Raw genomic sequence first — 20,661 nt, 5'->3', positions numbered from 1 at the left:
TTACCGCTACGGTATGACCATTGGACGCGAGCCTCGGGCAGGACGACCGTCAAGGGTACCGTAATGCGGACCCATCATAAACAGTGGGCCTATTGTACAGTCCAGATACTTTAGGACCTACCGTAAAATACCTATATCTTTATGCGATATCTCAGGAAGACGGGACACGCGGGTTTCCCCAAATGTAAGGTCACCCGCGCGAACCGTCACTAAGGCAGCCAGCCCATTCAGAAACATACGGCTTTACCCAAGGACCAGGTAGGAACAGACCTGGGACACCCCCACGACGAACCTTCCGCTACAACAGCAACAGCCCCAAGACTCACTCTTGCAGCAGGATTCGAAGAGGCAACACGTACCAGTGAACAGTATATTTAACAGTATATTCCGTAACTTACGGACAGGACAGACTCTTGCATCAGTATTCTAAGAGTCAACACTTACCAGTACTCACTCAGTGAACAGTATATTTAACAGGATAATCAGTACATTTACGGACAGTGGATTCAGAGTAGAACGTGGAATATAGTAACTTAACCAGTGTAATCAGAGTATCGAGCGTAATAAATAAGGTGAACTAAACCTCGCTCTTTATCTTTATTGTACTCCTCTACCTTGGACGCTAACAACGTTCAAGGCTCGCGATAAACAACCGATCAGTTGCCATCCGACTGATTGTTAGTAAGTTGTGCGTCGCAACAGGTGTGTTCGTGTCGGAGTGCTTGGACAACGAGTTTCTACCATTCACCGAATCGCATCACCCTTGCTCCGAACATTGGAATTTCCTAGAAAGAAACGAAATACTCTACGAAGAAACGAAAGAAAAGAGGAAAAGATCGGAAGATTTTCGAGAATATTCACACGCGACACGCGCGACTCGAAGGTCGTTTTTCTAGGTGTTCGAGTTTACTTTATGTTAATAAAGGGAAGTCGATAGAAAATGTAAAAGCGATCGTAACTTTTACTTTAGAAGCTTTCGCTAATTTTTTGAAATTGTATTATGCTAATAAAAAGAGAAACTTAGGTGATCGGTGGGACAGCGAACAGTCTGGCCAGTTTACTTCTTTCTCGTTTCTTTTCCCTTCCTGTTTTTTTCCTTTTCATTTACTTAACAACGTACACGACTACAATGGGTTTTTTCGTTTTAGTTGTCTTTAGTTAACCTTTTAGTTATCCTTTAGTTAACCTTTTAGTTATCCTTTAGTTACCCCTTTAGTTGTCCTTTAGTTACCATTTAGTTACTTCGTTGTTTGATTTTCGTAGAAGCTTTAATCGTTTTCAGGATCCAACGGGATAGAGATACTTATTTGATCGATTGTGTTACAGGGTGTGTCGAGAAGCGAGGAATTACCAGCAGTTTAACACGCCGGAAAGAGCAGCAACCTAGTGGAGTCATCGTAAAGTCTGAACGTAACGATAGTTGGGGCTCAGAGGACGGCTTGATGCAAGTAGATCTGGATAAATGGGGCAATGATGGCGATAGTAGTACTGGCAACGAACACGAAAGAAATGATGGTAACGATGGAAATGAAAATACTAGTAAAAGGAGTAAAACAGTCCCGTGGAATAAGGAAAACGACAGGAATCGTAATGATGAAAACTGTGAAGGAGATTCTAGCGAATCGAGTGGTTCGATTAATGATTTAAGTACTAATGATGGATGGATGCAACCTTTAAATCAATTATCGTCGATACCGATAAATTGCAGGTATTGCGACAAGAAATTTATTCGCCCAGCAAATTTGGCAAGACACGAGAAAAATAATTGTCTTAAAAATAAGATTGCCAAGTGTCACACGGAAAGAGACGCGAATCCGTTTGTCTGTATGAAATGCGGTGCTCGTTTTAAACACAAAAAAGCTTTGAATTACCATGAGCGTCACATGTGCCAGAGAAGTGTTAAGTGTAGTATGTGCCATAAAAAATTAACAGGTACGGTTGTGCCGGCAAGACACCTAAGAACGTGTGCACAGAAACACGCGAAAAAAATTGTATGTACCAACGATAATGAAGATCAAGAGGATTTGTTAAATTCTGATAGTAGTTAGTGAAATTTCTGACAACGATTAATTTATTCTTTAGTATATACTTGTTTTATTTCCTTATTCTTACTTATTTATTTCTTGTTTATACAAAAGTGTCATGTAGTATACTTCATTTATATGACCGAACATTTCGAGAACAATAAAGCAACCGTTAAAAGTGCTAGATATCAAATTGCTACTCATACATTGTAGACACGACGTACCTTTTTACAATATTATTATAAAACTCTTATTTATTTGTTATTGTTGTTACTACTACTACTTCCACTACAATTATTATAAATGTTATTATTATTATTATTATTTTATTATAAAATATTGAAGATTATTCCACGATTATATTAAATGAGATATAACAGTTTCATCGAATGTTTTTCTTATTATTATTATTATTACTTTATAACAATATATGTTTCTTATCTTTGCGAAAATTTGAATATTTATTTGCATAAAATATTTGAATAAAATATAAAATATTTGAATATATTTGAATAAAATTCGTTCGTATATTGTCTTAATCTCTTGATCTATTGTCGTATTTTATCATAATGTCGTTATTTATTAACTATCAATGTAATTTGGTCGGTAGGTTACGGCTTGTGTCTTTGACGTTCGTGGAACGAATAACGTGGAATTTGTGCTCGAACGCGTGATTCTGTGTAAATTGATTTTAATAAATAAATCAAGTAACCGAACTCCTGCGATCCATCGTCGTAGAATAGTCCTCGTAACTTTAATGCAAAAGAATAGCTAGTCTAATAGAATACATATGCTTGATTTCTAGTTCTCGTCTTTGTTTCCATCGTCCTTTCCTATATATATTTCCTTCTGTTTCTGTAATTCACCGTTAACGATACATACGATACGAGGAGGGAAATAAAATATAAATTGCTCAGAATGTGTACAAAATTGACTGGTTCGATTAGAAAGGAAGTAGCTTGAAGGCGCACGCGTGCGCTTAGATGCTCAGAGCATGGATGAAAATGTGTTTCTCTGCGATGTCGTCAGTTCGTTGGTTCCGTTTTGTTTCTATTAACTTGCAACAAAAATTCGATTCTTTTTCTAGATTCGATGTACGGCCAGTTACACTCGTCGTTTATCCGGGCTGAAATGATAGCAAGGGGATCGATGCGGACCGAAGGTTATCAGCCAAGAAGAAATCTTGCCAACGACCCGAAGGATGAGTCGTTTCTCTACATGGAAAGTGGCTGTCGTCAAGAGCTGGTATCTTCGGTTTCCAGGACACACTGGCCTGACAGTGTCTCCGTTCAAAGTTCCTTACCAAGGAAAAAATTTTATTGTCCACGATGTAACAGTGGCTACACTAGACTTTCGGACATGAAAACACACTGTCACTTCCAATGTGGTAAGGAGCCGCGATATCAGTGTCCATATTGCACGAAGAAGGCGAAATTCTCTTCGAATATGTATGTTCACGTGCGACGAATGCATAAGGACGAAAAGCTACAAATTATCGACTTGTATAAGCAATTGTCGAGAGTCCGTTATTAACAACCGAATCGGGACGATTATAACTCAAGTAAAAAGAACGAAAACAAGAGACGGAGAAGAAAATTAAAAGAATAAGGAGTCGAAACAAGGACACTACTAAACAGTTGATACATATCTCTGCAATTTATTTAGAAATGTTACTCTATCTCTACTCTAGTTACAGTTATTCCAAGTATTATTAACGCATTTTCCTCCGAACGCATAATTTTCTTCGAACGATAAGGGCGAGAATAAAGCTAACGCGATCATTTTTTCGTAGAGTCGTCTGTAACTGTTGGTTAAGATTAGAACGACGACGACGCCGCCGCCGCCGCCGCTGCCGAGGCCGAAAATGGCATTCATATTTTGATCTTTCATTGAAAGTCCCTGACGTGTTAACGCAGAATGCTTTTCAATGATTTTCACTATTGTTCAAAGACGGATCGCTGTTGTCGATTCAGCTTGTTTAATGTTTGTTACCGACCTATTCTGAATAAAGTACCTTTTCAAAATAACTGTCGCATCCCAACGAGTCTCATGTTATTTACGTTTTGTGGGATTTTTATTTGTTCGTTATTTTTCGTTAGCATGATTGTCGTTCAGAAATAGCAATGTCTTCGATTCTTTTTCCGCCGTTTGCGAAAACTCGAACGCGATACGCGCGGCGACGTATCGTTACTCGTCGCAATCCTCATTTTCCATTTACGAGAAAATATAAGGTACGCGCTTTCTTCCTCCAATTATCGAAAGTTTCGGCCCTCTAATTTTTAAACAGCAAAAACGCTTTTCGTGCTTTATCCATTGCCACATTATACTGATACCGATCACTGAATTTTTCCAGGTTTCAGACAATTTGCCGCGTCAAGAATGTTATTGAGCGCAGGACAGCGCGGCAGACTTTACAGGAGTTTCGTACCGAACAGTAACCAGAGGTACCCTTGCGGCAATTGCACGAGCGTTTTCGGCCAGAAACGAAGTCTCCTTACACACTTGAGATACGAGTGCGGCCAACCACCGCGCTTCAAATGTCCGTACTGTGATTTGATCTCGAAGAAGACATCCAACGTACAGAAGCATATACGACGGAAGCACGAGGGCAACGCGGTCTATGTTCAGGATATTTATCGACTACCAAACCTGGCCGTTTGAGCGATTATCCAGCGATATAGTCTTTTTTTATTTACCAGCTTCGTTCGTACTCTTCTCAGCTATATCTTTCATTTCACGATCTTCTCCTCTGGTTACACTGCGATAGAACAATGTTACTAATATGTGCTGAAAGCTTTCGGTAAAAGTGACAACGTCGAGATTTTTCTACCGGTCGTTACATGGCCAAAACTTGGAAAGAATTCTTCATTCTTTCGTGGAAATATGGATCGTAACGATGCAACATAAGATATACGTTGAACCGAATACTTTTTATACAATATTACTTCTAATACTCTTCAGATTTCGTCCCTATTTCTTTTTACCTTTCTTCCTTTACCTCTCTTCTTCCCTCATTCTCGTTCTTTTTATTCTCGTTCTCCCATCTAGACATAACAACTATAACAATGAGAGCGCGGTGGGGAGAGAGAGAGAGAGAGAGAGAAAGGGAGAGAGAAAGGGAGAGAGAAAGGAAGTGACGACGTAATCGCGGGGGAAATGCAAGTTTGATTAGTTTTGCGAACAACGCAACAATTCAGCATTTTCGTTCGCCATGCGTGTGTCGTACTCGACGTCTACGTCGAGCGTTGAGAATGTATCGTCTACCACAGCGATTTTCAACTAGTTCGCCGCGAGTATTGTTAAAAGCTTCGATGCTCAACTACTTTCTTTTTATTTATTATTCATTCAGGACTACTGACCTCTTATCCCTTACATCGTCAAACGAAGATATCATAACAGCCGAAAGAACAATAGCCACCTGATGCGAATTCCCTGTCTTGAACCACATCTATCACAATCGTCGACACGTCGCAGAATTTTAGCAATTGCTTTACGTGTGCCGTGAGATGAAAAAGGTTGAAAATCGCTGGTCTACCGTGATCCACGTGCACGTTTCATCAATAAAGAAATTATTTGAACATTGAAAAATGTCACTTCTGTCGCCCGCTCGAAACTTGATATTAACCTGAAACGACGATCACTTTAGGCATAGTGTTAATCTTAAATGAGAGACGTTTATTCGGCATAACGAGCATTTGTGCTTTCAGCTACCAAGCTACCAAGGTATGGAAGCGAAAAGGTTCGGCTGCAGAATCGTACGAGTAACTTTCTCAGATGCAAAGCGTCCGGAATTGATTACGTTTCGCGTACGTGGTCGTTAAGATTCTATGAATAACCTGCCGTGTATAGTCATCGATCATAATGACGATCTCGATCACGTATAGAAACACGTGAACACATATGGTGGAAGTATCATGGCCAATCGATGTCGGCGTGCATCGATTTGAAAGCTCATTCGAAGAATCCAACTCTACGTTATTTCCTCGTTTAATGTTTCGTTTCGTTAAATCCGACGTTTCTCGATCGATTGACAAATCCACGGTACATTCGTTCGTGAATCGTTCAAGGTACATCAACCTACTTCTTTGCAATTTGTTTCTTCTGTTCGCAGACGAGCCGCTTACCTTTGAAGCTCTAGTGGATGAACGAGATGCTTCCACGTCCTTCGCTGTGCAACACGTTCGCAACGTCAGGTTTCCCTGTCCAAATTGCAGCAGCGTTTTCAACCGGAAGAACAACTTGCAGAAGCATCTCAAGTACGAGTGCGGTCAGTTGCCGAGGTTCAAGTGTCCTCATTGCGAATATCGTTCGAAGAAAACGTCCAACGTCCGCGCGCATATCCGGTCCATTCATTTTGGTTCTATCATTTACGTGATCGATCTTAAATCAAGTTGTGTGTAGTTGTTTGTAAGTTGCACTTGCAAGCTCGAGCTTTGAATATCGACACTCGTTAAGAGACGACAAGAGATCTGAGAAAATTAGAAAATAAGGATGAGAAAGGGACAGGGGGAGAGTTACAATATCCTTTCTACGTTTAAGTTCAATTTTTATATATTTTTGTATATAGTCGCAATAAAGTTGTCATTTACTGGTACATAACGCACGCGCGTAAAGAGAGAAGCTCGGAAACGATCGAGTAACATCGTTCAATTCCTGTATCGTACGATGCTTATTGGTGTTTTATTTTCAATCTATCCTTTCCTTGGTATCCTATCCATCGATATGAAATCAGGCGTCCATAAATGGAACGTGTTCGTTGCTCTAGAGCGGACTCTGACGAGTTCCAAACATTTTCTTACAGATCTGGAACATCTGGGTGGCTTCAAGATACCGTGCAACGTGATGTCAAGACCAGCGGAATTTCAGGACCGCAAGAAAGACCGATTTCCTTGTCCAAAGTGTGGGAGCACTTTCAACCGGAAGAACAATTTATATTCGCACTTAAAGTTCGAGTGTGGCCAATTACCAAGATTCGGTTGTCCGTATTGCGATTACGCGTCAAAGAAATCTTCGAATATACGTGCGCATGTACGTCGAAAGCATCAAGGATGCAAAGTCAACGTTATCAATTTGTCGCGTAACGCGACCCGTGGCACTGCAACGGAAGATGAAAACTCTGAAAAAATCGAGTAAACCATTTAACAAACGCGTTTTGAATTTGACTATTGCAAGACGTGCCATCTCTCGTCACGTTATTCTGCTACCATAATAGTCGAACCTGTCTTATAAGTCGTTGTACATACGTGCAAAAGTAGGTACATTAGGTGTTCTTTTGTGTAGCATTTTCGCGTCATTTCGCGATTATCGTCTACTATGTACCGTCAACTTTCCGCCCTTCTTCTTCTACTATACACCACTTTCGAATAGCGCTGTTTCTGCGAGGACGCAATAATTTCATTGTGTAAAAAATAAAATATCAACCTGTTACGTAATTATGATCATATAGGAGCGGTCCATTTTTTATTATTTCATCCTTTTCTTCATGGAAGATGTTGCGTCGCGGAAATCGAACATCTCGCATCCTGGCGTGTCATTGACACCCTGGAGATCGACGACCGAAGAAGGTTTGACATCAGCTCCGATTCTTATTTTCCTCTAGTTCCTCTTTGTGTACGCAGAGCTCCTGATAGTATGAACTACTCTGACACGGGTGTCGCGTTCTTGTTTCTGTTCCAGGTATAAATTACTGTGTGTTCACGGACGCGGCAGTACACTCGCAAAACCTTCTTCTTCAACGACCAACCCACGGCTTCTCGAGGAACGCTACGATCGTTTCGCCCTCCGATTCCTCGAGAATGATCGCACGGAAGTTCCCTTGTGGCAATTGCACCAGCGTCTTCAGTAGAAAAGGCGGGCTGACCTATCATCAAAAATTCGAGTGCGGTCAGAAGCCACGATTCAATTGTCCGTATTGCAACTATTGCGCCAGGCACATCTCGAATGCTCGACGACACGTTCGCAAATGTCATCCAGGAAGAGAAGTGTACACCGTAGATCTTTGCCAGTTGCAACAGCACGTTGCTTGAGATTACGCTCGCCTAAGGTTCGAAAATTCGTGTGCGGAAGGATACGGAGAAAGGAAGAAGAAACTTGGCAAGAAGCCGGGAATCGTAAAATCTGAATCGATTAGACGCGATGAACGCGACGAACGAATGCATTCTCAAATGAAATTTTCTTTATGGTTTTATAACATCCTCGTTTTGGATATTGTCGTCGTCATCATCGGCATCGTCGTCGTTGTCTCGTAGAACGGTACTGATCGACGCTCCTTTAAAAGAAAAGTGTTCAAATCGTACGCCATAAATAAACTAGTATCGAATCGATTCGTTTCAACAGGCATTGCGTCAGCCTGTTCGGATTAATACCGAAAACAATTACGTTATTCACGATAGTTCCGAAAGAATTCGATTTACTTCTGACAAGGGGAAAAAAGGAAAGACGTGGGAACGCGTAAAGATGTCGCGTTTAGGAGTACGATTGGAACAGTCTTTTCCTATTTTAACGTCGCACTTTTGCTACGTTAGACTTGCGACGTTTCAGAATTGATCGCGATTTTCTTTCCTTTTTTTTTCTAGGAGTTCCAAGCACCTCGTCGCGCGTTACGCTTTGTCTGTAGAAGCTACCTTCTGGGAAGAAGAATCTTGGAAAACAGATGATTGGAGCCGGATACGTACACGTACGCGAGAGTAGCCAGTATCGAATGAGAAATTTCGTCTTCGACAAAATATGAAAATTTGTCTCGATGAGTAATCGACCAAGAAGCGTACAGTATCGACCGATTCCATGAATGGAACGTTTAACTTATCGTGATACGGTTTAGAGGAACAGAAAGTGCCATGTACGTTCGACACATCGTATTTGCAACACACTTGCAAACACCGAGCAAGTTTTTCATAAATATATGAAATGGTATCTTATTTGTTACTTACGTTTATTGGCAAAGAGATATATGTATATTCATATATATTTGTAATAATATATATATATCTCCAATTCCCATCTTTTCCTTTCGTGATTATCAACTGTAGCTAGTTGATGACTGGTTTGGCGACAAACAAAACGTTCCCCGAGGTATGTCCCTGCAAGCGAACTTGAAATTACTTATCGAACCGCATTGAAAAACCGACCGTTGATCAAACGAACGCAATATTTGACGAGATTCTTGTGTTGTTTCTGTTTCAGAGTATCTCCAATCAGCAGATTTTACGTATGTTTTGTCTGACCGGAGAAGACGTCGACCTTATCAGAGAACCAGAATTTCGGTAAACCGATATGTGGAGAAGAAAAAGTTTCCTTGTCCGACTTGCCCAAGTGTTTTCAGCCATAAGAATAATCTCTACTATCATTCCAAATTCGAGTGCGGCCAGTTACCGCGATTTAACTGCCCTTATTGTGTATATAGAACGAAACACGTGTCTAATGTGCGTGCTCACGTGCGTAGAAAGCATCCTGGTCGTAACGTTTACGCTATCGACGTCTGTAAAATTTTGGGAGCATAAATATACTTACGCGGCACCAGTTTCAACATGCTTGCCTGTGTTCTCAGAGCATAAATACAATAGTGATGATTATGATGACCCAGACGACGATAACGACGATAATGACGACAATGACATGACGAGAATGGCAGCTTTTCGATAGTTGTCGGCAATGGATGCTTGGAAAACTCGTAGAATTCCTTACGTGTCCTCAGACGCATCTTACTATTATTATCGTTATCTGATTGTATAATCTAATACATTGCTTGTTCTTGCATCGTATTACGACATATACGAAACAGGTTGGTTTAATTTCCGAACATTTGCAAATTATATGTCGTTCAAATTGTTGAACTTGATTAAAGTATACACGAGTGCAAACTTGTACCATACCGACAGGATTACTTTTAATCCTAGCGTATTAGATTTATATGTATTTATATTCATAAAAGTATTTTTAAATGTACAATGTATTTCCAAATGAAACATGTAGCACCAATGGAGTTACGAAGACGAATTTTATAAAGATCGGTTTTCAATTCTATCATCTTTAATAGAGATTCCGTTTGATCCGCACAATTTTGTACTTTTTTCTTTGCCCGGAGCATTAACAGTCGTGTTCTGTTGTCCCTTTCTTCTTTCCCTTCTCATTTTATTGTTTTGCCTTCAGCTTGTGCCGTCATATCGAAAGGATGGACATTTTTGGATCTGGAGACGGTAGCGAAACGAAGTAAAGTCGTCTCGTCGATCCATGGATCTAAACTTATGCGCAGAATGTCATTTCAACATGTACGAAATGCCCTGTAATGAATGCGAAAGATAATAGTATGAAGCAGAAAATCGCAACCACTCGACTCATTCATACGTTGCATTTTTTTTCCAAATCTCCAACAAATTGCGTTCATTTAGTTGTTATATATTGTGATCTGTAGTAGCGCTTCGGTGAAGCAAGTATGTTCGTGAAACGGGAGCGATTCTCCGAGCGGCAAGCGTCGCGAGCGGCTTAGTTGTTAGATGTTTGGAATTGAAAAACGTTGAGCGTTTACGAGAATTAACCGTAAGAACGTCTGCATTTTCCAGAAGAGGTACCAAGTCCGATCGAGAATTATGGGTGGAATCGAGCGGTGGCAAATTGTAAGGCGACTACTCATCCTCGGGCTCGACACAAAGTGCTGCACATTTGCCCAAAATGTGGCAGGCCTTTCAACTGGCGATACAATCTGCAGCACCATTTGAAGTACGCGTGTGGACAATTACCGCGATTCAACTGTCCATATTGTGCTTACAGGACTAAACACACATCGAACGTTAGAGCTCATGTGCGTAGAAAGCATCCGGATAAAGAAGTCTACGTTGTCGATCTAATGAACGCGCAACATTAAACGATAGCGATAGCCGGACGAATCTTGAATAAAACAGCTCTCAGCCGAACACTCGTCCTTTGAAAACTCCTTATGTGCATGCTCCCTCGTCTGCGTATCGTGTATTATGATTAAACGTAATTGATGTGTATGTACATCGAAATTTATTGTTAGAGAAACGATGATCGAACCCGTCATTTTATACGAAAAGTGACTCGATACGACGAATATCGTTCCTGCTAATGTTTCATGCAGTTACGTGAACGTGATATCATAAACCGAGAATGAAAGAACGATATTTATGCTTTTTTCAGAGGCAAACTACTTAGTACCGCACCAGAGGCAGAAGAACGTTTGTTGGTCGTACTCGCTGACCAGAGGAGGCACGTTTTCGCGAACGAACGACCAGCACGGGCAAAAGTTTCCTTGCGGAAATTGTCACAGCGTATTCAGCAGAAAGCACAATCTTCAATATCATTTGAAGTTCGAGTGCGGACAATTGCCGCGTTTTAATTGCCCTTATTGCGTGTATAGAACGAAACATCCTTCGAATGTGCGAGCCCACGTGCGCAGAATTCACCCTGGCAACGAAGTTTACGTTGTAGATATAAGCAAAACTGGTCAACTTCTATGATTTTCGTAGCGTATACCCGTTCTCTTATTTTCAGGGGTAAATATATTTATCTATCTGTATCTTTCGCTTCTTAACGATGCGAGTTCCTTAGCTTCAGAGGAATTACTCTTATGCGAATCAACTTACCATTGATTCACATTTGACAAACATTTACGAACTAAGTTTTTACCATTTACAATGCTTGTTCCACTGTATTTTTGTGCTTGATAAAAGCTAATATTTGCTGGAACCCCTTCTCTCTCTCTCTTTCTCTCTCTGTCTCTCTCTCCCTCTCTCTGTCTATCTGTCTGTCTGCCTCTCTCTCTCTTTCTCTCTCTCTCTCTCTTTCTCTCTTTCTCTCTTTCTCTCTTTCTCTCTTTCTCCTGTCATTTGTTTCGCTATGTTACGATTTAATTTGTCTTTTGTATATAATGATTTTTGTTAAACAGCGATATTATTAATGTTACGGAATCGCGAAGCGAAAAGAATACATAGGTCGCGTCGATTGGAAAGTATGAAATTTTTTCTCGTTTAAGATGGAGACGAAAAGTCGACATAGTCGAAAGTCATTTGGTTGACCTTTTCTGTTCACAGGTGTTCAATGTCCGGTATCGAATTGTACGTGTTACCGTGATGGACCTCGTTGCATCTACGATCACTATCGAAACGAACGAAGCGAAAATTATCCTTGCCATAAGTGCGGTAACGTTTTCACGCGAAAAAATAATTTGTATAATCACCTAAAATTTCAGTGCGGCCAGTTGCCGAGATTCAATTGCCCTTATTGTCCGTATCGTACGAGGCATTCTTCGAACGTCAGGTCTCACATACGTAGAATGCATCCTGATCAGGTGGTGTACGTTCTGGATATTCGCGGTGACCAACAGAATAACGAAGCTAGTAACAACTGAATTTTCGAACGATCAACGAAACGAAGCTTGACAAACTGTCATCAGATTGACTCCGATGATCCAGTCGAATTCTTTCTACTCTTATTGTCAGCTCCTACTTCGTTTTCTTTTCTTTCTGTTTCTCTTCCCTGCGAAAACTGAAGAGACACAGTCCCGTAGAAAATAAATCGTCTGCGTTGAGATTGCCCGTTGCGCAATGTGGCATAAACTTTTGTATTTTTCGATAGCATTTAAAGTAGCGCAAGTTGATCCGCTATGCGATCAAACGACAGCCAATTTTTCTGTATCGTACGACAAACTGAACGTTTGTTTTGGATGGTGGATCGCGCGTGGCAGCTTCTACCGGTTTGTAAGTTCGTTACACCAGACCTATTGTCATTTTCATCGTCTTCACGGATGATACATATGTTACTTACGATCTCTGTACTAGTCAATGATCGTCGATTGTCTAATTTTTGCAAATTTCCTGATCTTATCGCGAAGAGATGGATTCTCTCAATGCGCACTCGTAGATCGTTTCCACGAACGAAACGCACGTATAAACTCGCAATCAGCCAGACCCGTTTCGTTCCAGATACTACGGGCCCGTTCAGCGTGTTCGGGATCAACGTTGGTATCGAAGACGACCAAGGCCAAAGTATCGGCAAACTCTGGTCCCGATCGTCGAACCAAACCGATTTAGACAATAACTTTAAGACGAAGAGGTTTCCCTGTCCGAACTGTACCTGTGCCTACAGCCAGAAATACTCGTTGAATCGGCACCTGACCTACGAGTGTGGCCAAGAACCCCGGTTTAAATGTCCCCACTGCGAATATCGATGCAAGAAATCGGCCAACATTTATGAGCACGTGAGAAGAAGACACAAAAACTGTCAGGTATACGCGATCGACGTTCTAAAGATCGCTCGTAAGGAAGAGACTTAACCACATTCGTTCCTCGTACATTCAACGACGCTTCACCGAAGTAGCAGCTGCCATTTTCTACTTTGCTCCTTATGCGCTACACTTGATTAGGGGAATTTTTGAATTCCCTTTTTATAACGCCACTCTTTTTTTTACCATTTACGAATTATACCAGTAACTATAAATAAAGACATACGTTGATCGAAAAACGGTTGGTAGTTTGTCGTCGTTTATTTCATCTCCTATCCTTTCCACGCGATATCGAGACGCAACGTGATTCTTTGCTCTTCCTCTTTGCTCTACTTTGCTTCGCCTCTGCTCTACGCTGCTTCTCTCCGCCCTGTTTCGCTTTACGCTCATTGTCAGTTCTGCCCTGCCCTGTCCTGCCCTTTTCTCTTCTCTGTCCCGCTCTGCTCTGCGGTCTTCGCGTTCTTTATATCCTTCATGGTTGTTATCTACGTTAGAGCGAGTTAACGAAAACACGCTTTACAAACGATAGCTGTTTACGTTCAGTGGTGAATCTTCTTTTCCAGGCGTCGTCTCGCGTTTGGTTTGCGCAACTTGGAGACAGCGCAAATCGACCGCCCAACGACTCTCCGCTGCTAATAAAAGGTTCTTCTGCTCTAACGCTTGCGGCAGTTCTTTCACTCACCGCGGCTCCCTAACCAGACATCTGCGTTACGAGTGCCGACAAAATCCACGTTTCAAATGTCCGTCTTGCGACTTTCGTTCTAGATGGACATCGGACGTCTATAGGCACGTACGTAGAAAACACGAAGGTAGCGTCGTACGTTGCATCGACATCGGTAGAAACTAACATTGCGCAAGATGCAAATAATTGTTTTCTTGTACTCGAAGAGTAAAAATGTCTCACAATAAAACTTTGTTCATTTATCATTGTCGCGTTATACTGTCGACTTGGGAGGCGTGCGAGTTGCGACGCGGTGAGTCGCCTCATTCTTACAGCGTCGAACGAAAAACAGGCTGTTGTTGTAAACCTGTGGTGTATTCGATAGGAATCGAGGCTCGTCATCATGTTCGTTGAAGCGTCGTCAACCGTTCGAAGCATGCCGATCGGACGCGTTCGGGCACAGGCGCAAAAGAATCGAATCGGACAGAAACGCGTATTCACGAGGGGAAAGAGGCTATCTTCCACTAAGAGGACTAAGAGTATCTCAGCGAGTATAACGTTTGGAATTTCGTCTTACAATGTATGCGAATAGAGTAAAGGTGCAACGACGTGTGCGAAATTCACGCGACCTGTTTTCGCGCGTTGTTCCTCGCGCCTCGTAAAGAAGAAGGAGCGCGCGAGGATCGTCGAATACGCAGCGTGGACGTTGATCGACCGGACGTTTCGATCCAACTTAAACGAGTAAACGCGCAGCTCCTTCGCGTCGCTTCTCGGACTTTTAGCGATCCGGATAATTGACCGCGAGTATTTTGTTCTGCTTTCAGATTCTCGATATCACGCGAACGCTTGCTACAAGAAGCGACGAGTACGGTTCAACGACGCGACTTACAAGCAATTTCCCTGTCCTAATTGTCCGAGCGTTTTCGTTTGGAAATGCACGCTGAAGAGACATTTGCGTAACGAGTGTGGACAAGAACCGCGCTTCAAGTGTCCTTACTGCGTGTACCGTGGTAAATGGAAGGCCAACATATGCAGGCACATCAAGAGAGTTCACAAGGATTGCAGCATCTACGTTCTCAGCGCCTAGAATTTTTTTATTCGATCGATTCTTTGCGATTCTATCGGTCGAACCGTGTTTTGTCATCTCGCATTAATTCTTCTTAATAAACTGAGTATATGACGAACCGAAAAGTTGCGTTCTTTCTGCGCACACTCCAAGTATCGAAACGATACTGACGATGAATCGAGGTAGCGAACGAGCCAACAACCGATTTATCGCAATGAGAAAATTTCGTCTGTTCGTTTGTTTCAGATTCCGAGCAAAGTTGGTGGCCGTACAGGGAAGTTGGTAGATCGACGAAATGCAGATCGACGAAACTGCGCAACGCGATTTACATTTGTCCGAGTCCTAATTGCGCCAAATCGTTTAATTGGAAGGGAAACTTGAACAGACATCTGAGATACGAGTGCGGCGTGCAGCCACGATTCAAGTGTCCGTATTGCGAGTATCGTTGTAAAGTTAAAGGAGACGTGAGCAAGCACATACCAAGGAGACATCACGGTTTGGTCGTCTACGTGGTCGACTTGTTCACCGCCTCGTCTTCCAACTAGTCGACCTCCACGCAAACCCGAAACCTGTATTTTCATTCGAATAAAGCATAATTCGCCTTTTCCAAGTTGCGTGCTAGTTTTTACGACTAAAACACGTTACGTAAATCGCACGGTTCCATCACGAGTATACGTTACTTTCCTATCGCTGTTTTCCCGCTGTCTCTCCCTTCTTTCATTGCAGGTAATAGCAGGTAATTATAGGCGTACACAACGATTATGCACATGCTTTCTTTCGCTCTTTCACGGACCATGAAATACGATCGCGATCCGATGGATGGTATCGGAACGGATTTATAGGGCCACGTTTTCATTGATTTTTCTCGCACGTTTATTACACATACTCGATGCCATCTTCCAAGAAGCGTTTGATCGCGGACGATTCGTTCTTTTTCAGGGCACAATGGATCTACGTCATTGAGGGGTCAGCAACGCACGAATTGCCTGGTGAAAGCCAGCAAGTACGCCTGCCCGAATCCCAACTGTCGAAGTGTGTTCGCTTGGAAGAGAAACTTGACCAGTCATTTGCGCTATCAATGCGGCCGACAACCGAGATTCAAGTGTCCTTATTGCGACTACGTGTGCAAAGTTAAGGCTGATATACGAAAGCACATCAGGATCAAGCACAAGAACAACGACGTTTATGTGATCGATATTTGCCAAGCGTGGGAAATTGTTAGATGAATCGTTTTGCGACGAGCAGCGAACGTCAACGAGAGAAGCTATGACCGAGCTTGAGATTCGACGAGAAAAGAATGCGCGGCCGTGTTGTCGAACGATCCGATCCGATACCTTTTGTCGACTCGCGATTCCGACGAAACATCGTAAAATCATCCATGACGAGAGTCGAGGTTCGCTCCTTGCCGACGCTTTGCATGCAATCGTGGCCTTTTCCCCTTGTTGCTTCAGGGTTTCGGCATTTATATCGGCTACACGCAGACACTAACAACGAATCGAAGTTTTTCACACGGTTCGGAATCATGTCCTTCCATGTTTATTTCTCGTTTTCCACTTGTTGTGGTTCCACGCCGAACCTTCCGCTATCGCGATACTTTCGGATCGTAACGGAGCCGACGAGTTTGGGTTCAAATTGAAATTCAATTGTCTGTTTGAAATGGTTTGTCATAAAGTTAACGTATTTTGATAACTATGCGACTGAACGTTTTATCTCACTATCGTCTGTCTCAAGGGTAGTTTCGCTCAGGTGCCTAGTACACAGTTTTCTCGAGAACCACAAGCACTACACATGAGCGCAGATCGAAGTTACGTTCAATAAAGTAAATCAAAATTCAAAGTACTCGCGAGTCTTTATTTCAAGCAAAGTTCACCGTTCACTCCTTTATCCGAGCCAAAGGGCTCAAAACAAACTCAGATCGCTAATTCGCGAGATCGTGTGAAACACGTCCTCTCCTTCTTTTTTTTCTTTGTCTTCCCCTCCTTTTTCTTTCTTCCATCGTCTCTCGCTGTTCAGGACATTTATATTCGTTCCCTTATTTTTCGATTCCTTTTCTCTTTCTATTATTGTGCTGGCATCCTTTATGCATTGTGTACGCTATTTATACTCTGATGGGAATTAGCCTTGCGTATACGCCATAAATAAATGGAATTAAATTAATGTGAAATTTTCCTCCTTCTAGGTATCCATGCTCGCGTCGTCGTTCAGACGAGAACGAGAACGTCGGATCCGTTTACCAAGACAAAGAGGTTTCCATGTCCAAATTGCACGAGTGCCTTCACCCAGAAACCGAGTCTGACCAGACATTTGCGTTACGAATGTAGACAAGAGCCACGATTTCAGTGTCCCTACTGTCAACAGAGAAGTAAAAAGACGTCGGATATATACACGCACATCAGAAGAAAACACGCGAATTTGAAAGTTTTCGTCATCGATCTTCACGAATTGATGGCACACAACTCATACAACTCGTACAAAATGAGTCGGCTATGAAGCAAGTTGTAGCAGCTGCTTCGTTGGTTGCTTCGTTTCGCCAACATTTTTTCAAGACCGAGTTTCCCATTCTCTGATTTCTCCCCAATTATCTTCTTCTAACTTAAATACTATACACAGACTGACATACGTGTGAGCGAGCATGCGCTTGCCTTTGTGCATGCATAAGTACGTGATTACGAACATACTGGGAATGAAATTATCTTTGAAAATATCAAGCAGAAATTGATTTGAATAAAATTTTATTCGTTTCCATCGTATCGCATATATATAGCGTTTATTTGAACCACGCGTTCCGACCCTTTGTCAGCGTCGTTTCGTGTTTCTACGATGCAAAGCGATTCGTTTCAGGTCACTTTGCCCAGCGATACGGCCAATGGAAATCGCAACGCGCGGTTAAAATCGTTCGCTGATTTTTCTGTGACGCGCGATTCGAACGTTTCCAGTATTCGATCGGTTATCGATCTTTCGGTACGTCGGCGTCGTTGTTTTCGTCGTTGTCGACCGTCTCTTCCTTCATCTGCCGCAGTTGTTGCATACGCGAATTCTGTCGTTGACGATCTATGCGACTCGAACTAGCTCGTAGACTGTGCGCGAGTATTTTGCTGCGTTTTTTGTTTCAGTCAGTCGTGATTTCGGCATCTGGCGGAACAAGTCGAAGAAATTCTGCTGTCCTAACTGTCCAAGCGGATTCACTAGGGAAACGAACCTCCGAAGACACGTGCGGTACGGATGTGGCCAAGGACCGAGGTTCAAGTGTCCCTACTGTGACATGCGTTCGAAAGAGGTCTCGAACGTGTATAGACACATTAGGACCAAACATCGAGGAATGTGCGTCTTTCTCATCGACATCGCTACCAATAGACAGTTTTACGCACGAAAAAATTAATCCATATGGAAATGTTCTTTCTGCATACAAACGAACTGCCATCGAACGTACGCGATACAGAAAAGGAGACGTATTTTGCAAATCGCGCGATAAATAACGTTATTTCGAGCAATCCGATCGCAAGAAGAATTCGTCATCTCGTTTAGCGAGCCCGTCCATGCGCATTCTCGAAATTCCCACCAATTTCCGTGGAATATTGGAAACGAAGAATCTGTAAGCTCAAGTAGCATGTATACAATAAACGTTCATCCGTTGGAGAAATCGGGAGTTTTTCGATTTTCTAAAATTCCAATTGTGCCAACAGAAACAAAAGAAATATTGCTGTGAGTTTTCTGTCAATTACTTTTTTTCTGTCCGTCTCCTCCTCCTCTTCTTTCTCCTCCACCTTCTCCTCCACCTTCTCCTCCTCCGTCTCTCCTCTTCTCATCGTCTCTCCGCCTTTCCCTCGTTCCTCTTTATATCCTTCACAATCGACGACAATGTTACGGCAACAAGAATAAACGCGTTACATCAGAATCCACTCTGCTTGTGATTTCAGGTGCGATGTATTTACCGGATCCATCGATCTTCCAGTATCACGTGGATCACTGTGTGCAGTTGGAACCGCAACAACAGCGTTGTCGTCGACTGGGAAAGAAGCACGGAAGCAATGATAGCAATAGGTTAGTCTGATTGCTTGTTTGGTCGCGATATCGCGTACATTTGCCGCGTTTCGATGACGATTCCCGGCATTCGAGTCGCGTGCAAACGCGATAATTCGCGATTTTTCTGTAACGTTACGATGATGCATCAGGTATAATTGTCCAAAGTGCGAGAGGACTTACCGGCACTTGCATCACATGTTGCGCCACTATAAGTTCGAGTGTGGCAGCCCACCGAGGTTTCAGTGTCCCTATTGCGAAATGAGGAGCAAGCAGTCCAACAACGTTTATAAACACATACGCCTGAAGCATCCAGGATCGAAGCTCGAAGTCGTTGTACTTCAATATGACCAGCAATAAAATTATTTCTTCCTCTTTCTCTAACTAAGACAATTTGCTAACAATAAAGAGTTTGATTGTGATAAAGAAATAACTAGTGTTTTGCGTAGACCAACCATTATCCTTCGATTCCCACGTGAAAAATATATCTCATGCAGCGTGGACGAGGTGTAACGATTAAACACGCGTTCAATTACTTTACTTACGCTTTACAGGTTGGAAATCGACGAAATCGGTTAAGCACGTGGAAGAGAACGGCAAGGACGGTGTTTTGGCGGCTGTCGAATCGTCGACCGCGTGTTTTGCCAACTCCTCGATGAATTTTGTTCTCGTACATACAGCTTGAAGATGCCTGCAATCGCTTTATTTGTTGTGTGTCTATAACTCGACGAGATAGTTGAACGTTATCGTGAGGCGCGCGTGTATGTGTGTGAGCCTGCAAGCACAATTTCCGAGTTTTCCCCACATAGAAACCATTCAGTTTCATTCATCTTTACCTGTAAATCTTCTTGTTCACCGACGATCCTTCGCACACGCGGTTCTTCCGTAGCGGCTCGATCGTTCGATCGAACGACTACCATCGCGTGAAACGATTCGCGAGTTTTCACGAGAAATCGGACGCACGATCATACATCATTCGTCCGCGGACAAAAAGCGTGGAAAAGAAAAGCAAGCCTTGTTCGAATCGACGAGGAGCGTCTCGAGCGAGATTTTCACAAATCACAACTAACCGATCTATTCCGTTTTTGTTTTCAGCATTCCTACAAATGTTGCCGCTACCTTGGATCGAGGACAAGTACCCGGAACGAAGCTCGAGAAAAAGTAAAACCCGATTCCCTTGTCCACGTTGTCGAAAGAGTTACACGACCAAGAGCGCGGTGACGGCCCACTTCAAGTACGATTGCGGCAAACCGCCGCGCTTCGAGTGTCCTTATTGTGGCAAGTTGAGCAAGAAAAAGTTCAACATCCAGGATCACATACGGCACAAGCACCCATCCAAGCCGGTCATCTGTAACACGTTGTTTTAGGACCATTCTTCTACCGACGCGATGTATGACGCGTGTCGATGTGTTGGCCGCCGTTTCTCGAAACGATACCGATACGAACGTCGTTGATCAACGGTTACCTCTGTGCGTTACTTCTTCGTAAACGAAACGGTTCGCCTTCGAATCGTCCGAATGGAATCGCAACTTTCAAATCGCCAAATCGACCAGGATCGGTTCGCGACGTCGAAACGACGCGTAGTGATCCGGTTTCGTTCGTGGAATCGTTGATCGATAAAATCGTTAAATAGAAGAGCCCGTTAATCGAAAGA

At 42.6% G+C, this 20,661-nt stretch overlaps 5 protein-coding genes across 16 annotated transcripts in view; all 5 read left to right on the top strand.

Moving 5' to 3' along the window:
• The window catches only part of LOC117238234 (longitudinals lacking protein, isoforms A/B/D/L-like), a 91,689-nt gene that overhangs the window by 37,909 nt on the left and 33,119 nt on the right, over window positions 1-20,661 (top strand). For 2 of the 12 annotated variants that reach the window (XM_033502984.1, XM_033502993.1), the window contains exon 6: window positions 20,103-20,285. The exons of 6 other annotated variants lie outside the window; for them this stretch is intronic. In XM_033502984.1, coding sequence (XP_033358875.1) covers window positions 20,103-20,285 — 183 coding nt within the window. Of the gene's footprint in view, window positions 1-1,326; window positions 2,211-3,111; window positions 3,412-4,377; window positions 4,741-6,135; window positions 6,292-6,825; window positions 7,468-13,823; window positions 14,070-14,745; window positions 15,113-20,102; window positions 20,286-20,661 lie in introns of those variants that run through there. 4 more of the 12 variants (XM_033502991.1, XM_033502992.1, XM_033502989.1 and 1 more) reach the window with 4 other exon arrangements.
• On the top strand, window positions 11,359-12,450 carry LOC117238243 (longitudinals lacking protein, isoforms A/B/D/L-like). The gene is made up of 2 exons (XM_033503004.1): window positions 11,359-11,533; window positions 12,071-12,450. The coding sequence occupies exons 1-2, from the start codon at window positions 11,494-11,496 to the stop codon at window positions 12,385-12,387; spliced, it is 357 nt and encodes a 118-aa protein (XP_033358895.1). The 5' UTR covers window positions 11,359-11,493; the 3' UTR covers window positions 12,388-12,450.
• Window positions 12,569-13,499, top strand: LOC117238240 (longitudinals lacking protein, isoforms A/B/D/L-like). The gene is made up of 2 exons (XM_033503002.1): window positions 12,569-12,736; window positions 12,962-13,499. Exons 1-2 carry the CDS (start codon window positions 12,643-12,645, stop codon window positions 13,309-13,311), a joined length of 444 nt encoding a protein of 147 aa, XP_033358893.1. The 5' UTR covers window positions 12,569-12,642; the 3' UTR covers window positions 13,312-13,499.
• LOC117238247 (longitudinals lacking protein, isoforms A/B/D/L-like) lies at window positions 15,080-15,597 on the top strand. The gene is made up of 2 exons (XM_033503007.1): window positions 15,080-15,169; window positions 15,234-15,597. Exons 1-2 carry the CDS (start codon window positions 15,160-15,162, stop codon window positions 15,530-15,532), a joined length of 309 nt encoding a protein of 102 aa, XP_033358898.1. The 5' UTR covers window positions 15,080-15,159; the 3' UTR covers window positions 15,533-15,597.
• LOC117238246 (zinc finger protein 581-like) lies at window positions 18,379-19,446 on the top strand. Its single transcript, XM_033503006.1, has 3 exons — window positions 18,379-18,689; window positions 18,905-19,028; window positions 19,160-19,446. The coding sequence occupies exons 2-3, from the start codon at window positions 18,910-18,912 to the stop codon at window positions 19,365-19,367; spliced, it is 327 nt and encodes a 108-aa protein (XP_033358897.1). The 5' UTR covers window positions 18,379-18,689; window positions 18,905-18,909; the 3' UTR covers window positions 19,368-19,446.

This window comes from Bombus vosnesenskii, unplaced genomic scaffold (genome assembly GCF_011952255.1).
Source record: "Bombus vosnesenskii isolate JDL3184/JDL3185 unplaced genomic scaffold, Bvos_JDL3184-5_v1.1 scf7180000013444, whole genome shotgun sequence".
Lineage (NCBI taxonomy): Eukaryota > Metazoa > Arthropoda > Insecta > Hymenoptera > Apidae > Bombus > Bombus vosnesenskii.
Note: the sequence above shows the minus strand (reverse complement) of the source record. Positions and strands in the feature narration are given on the sequence as shown.

Excerpts from the sequence above, each read along its gene's own strand:
- LOC117238243 (XM_033503004.1), top strand. The coding sequence starts at position 11,494 with ATGATTTTCGTAGCGTATACCCGTTCTCTTATTTTCAGGG. Across the intron at positions 11,534-12,070 it reads CCGTTCTCTTATTTTCAGGG|GTGTTCAATGTCCGGTATCG; the intron begins GTAAATATATTT and ends TTCTGTTCACAG.
- LOC117238240 (XM_033503002.1), top strand. The coding sequence starts at position 12,643 with ATGCGATCAAACGACAGCCAATTTTTCTGTATCGTACGACAAACTGAA. Across the intron at positions 12,737-12,961 it reads GTGGCAGCTTCTACCGGTTT|ATACTACGGGCCCGTTCAGC; the intron begins GTAAGTTCGTTA and ends GTTTCGTTCCAG.
- LOC117238246 (XM_033503006.1), top strand. The coding sequence starts at position 18,910 with ATGTATTTACCGGATCCATCGATCTTCCAGTATCACGTGGATCACTGT. Across the intron at positions 19,029-19,159 it reads GGAAGCAATGATAGCAATAG|GTATAATTGTCCAAAGTGCG; the intron begins GTTAGTCTGATT and ends ATGATGCATCAG.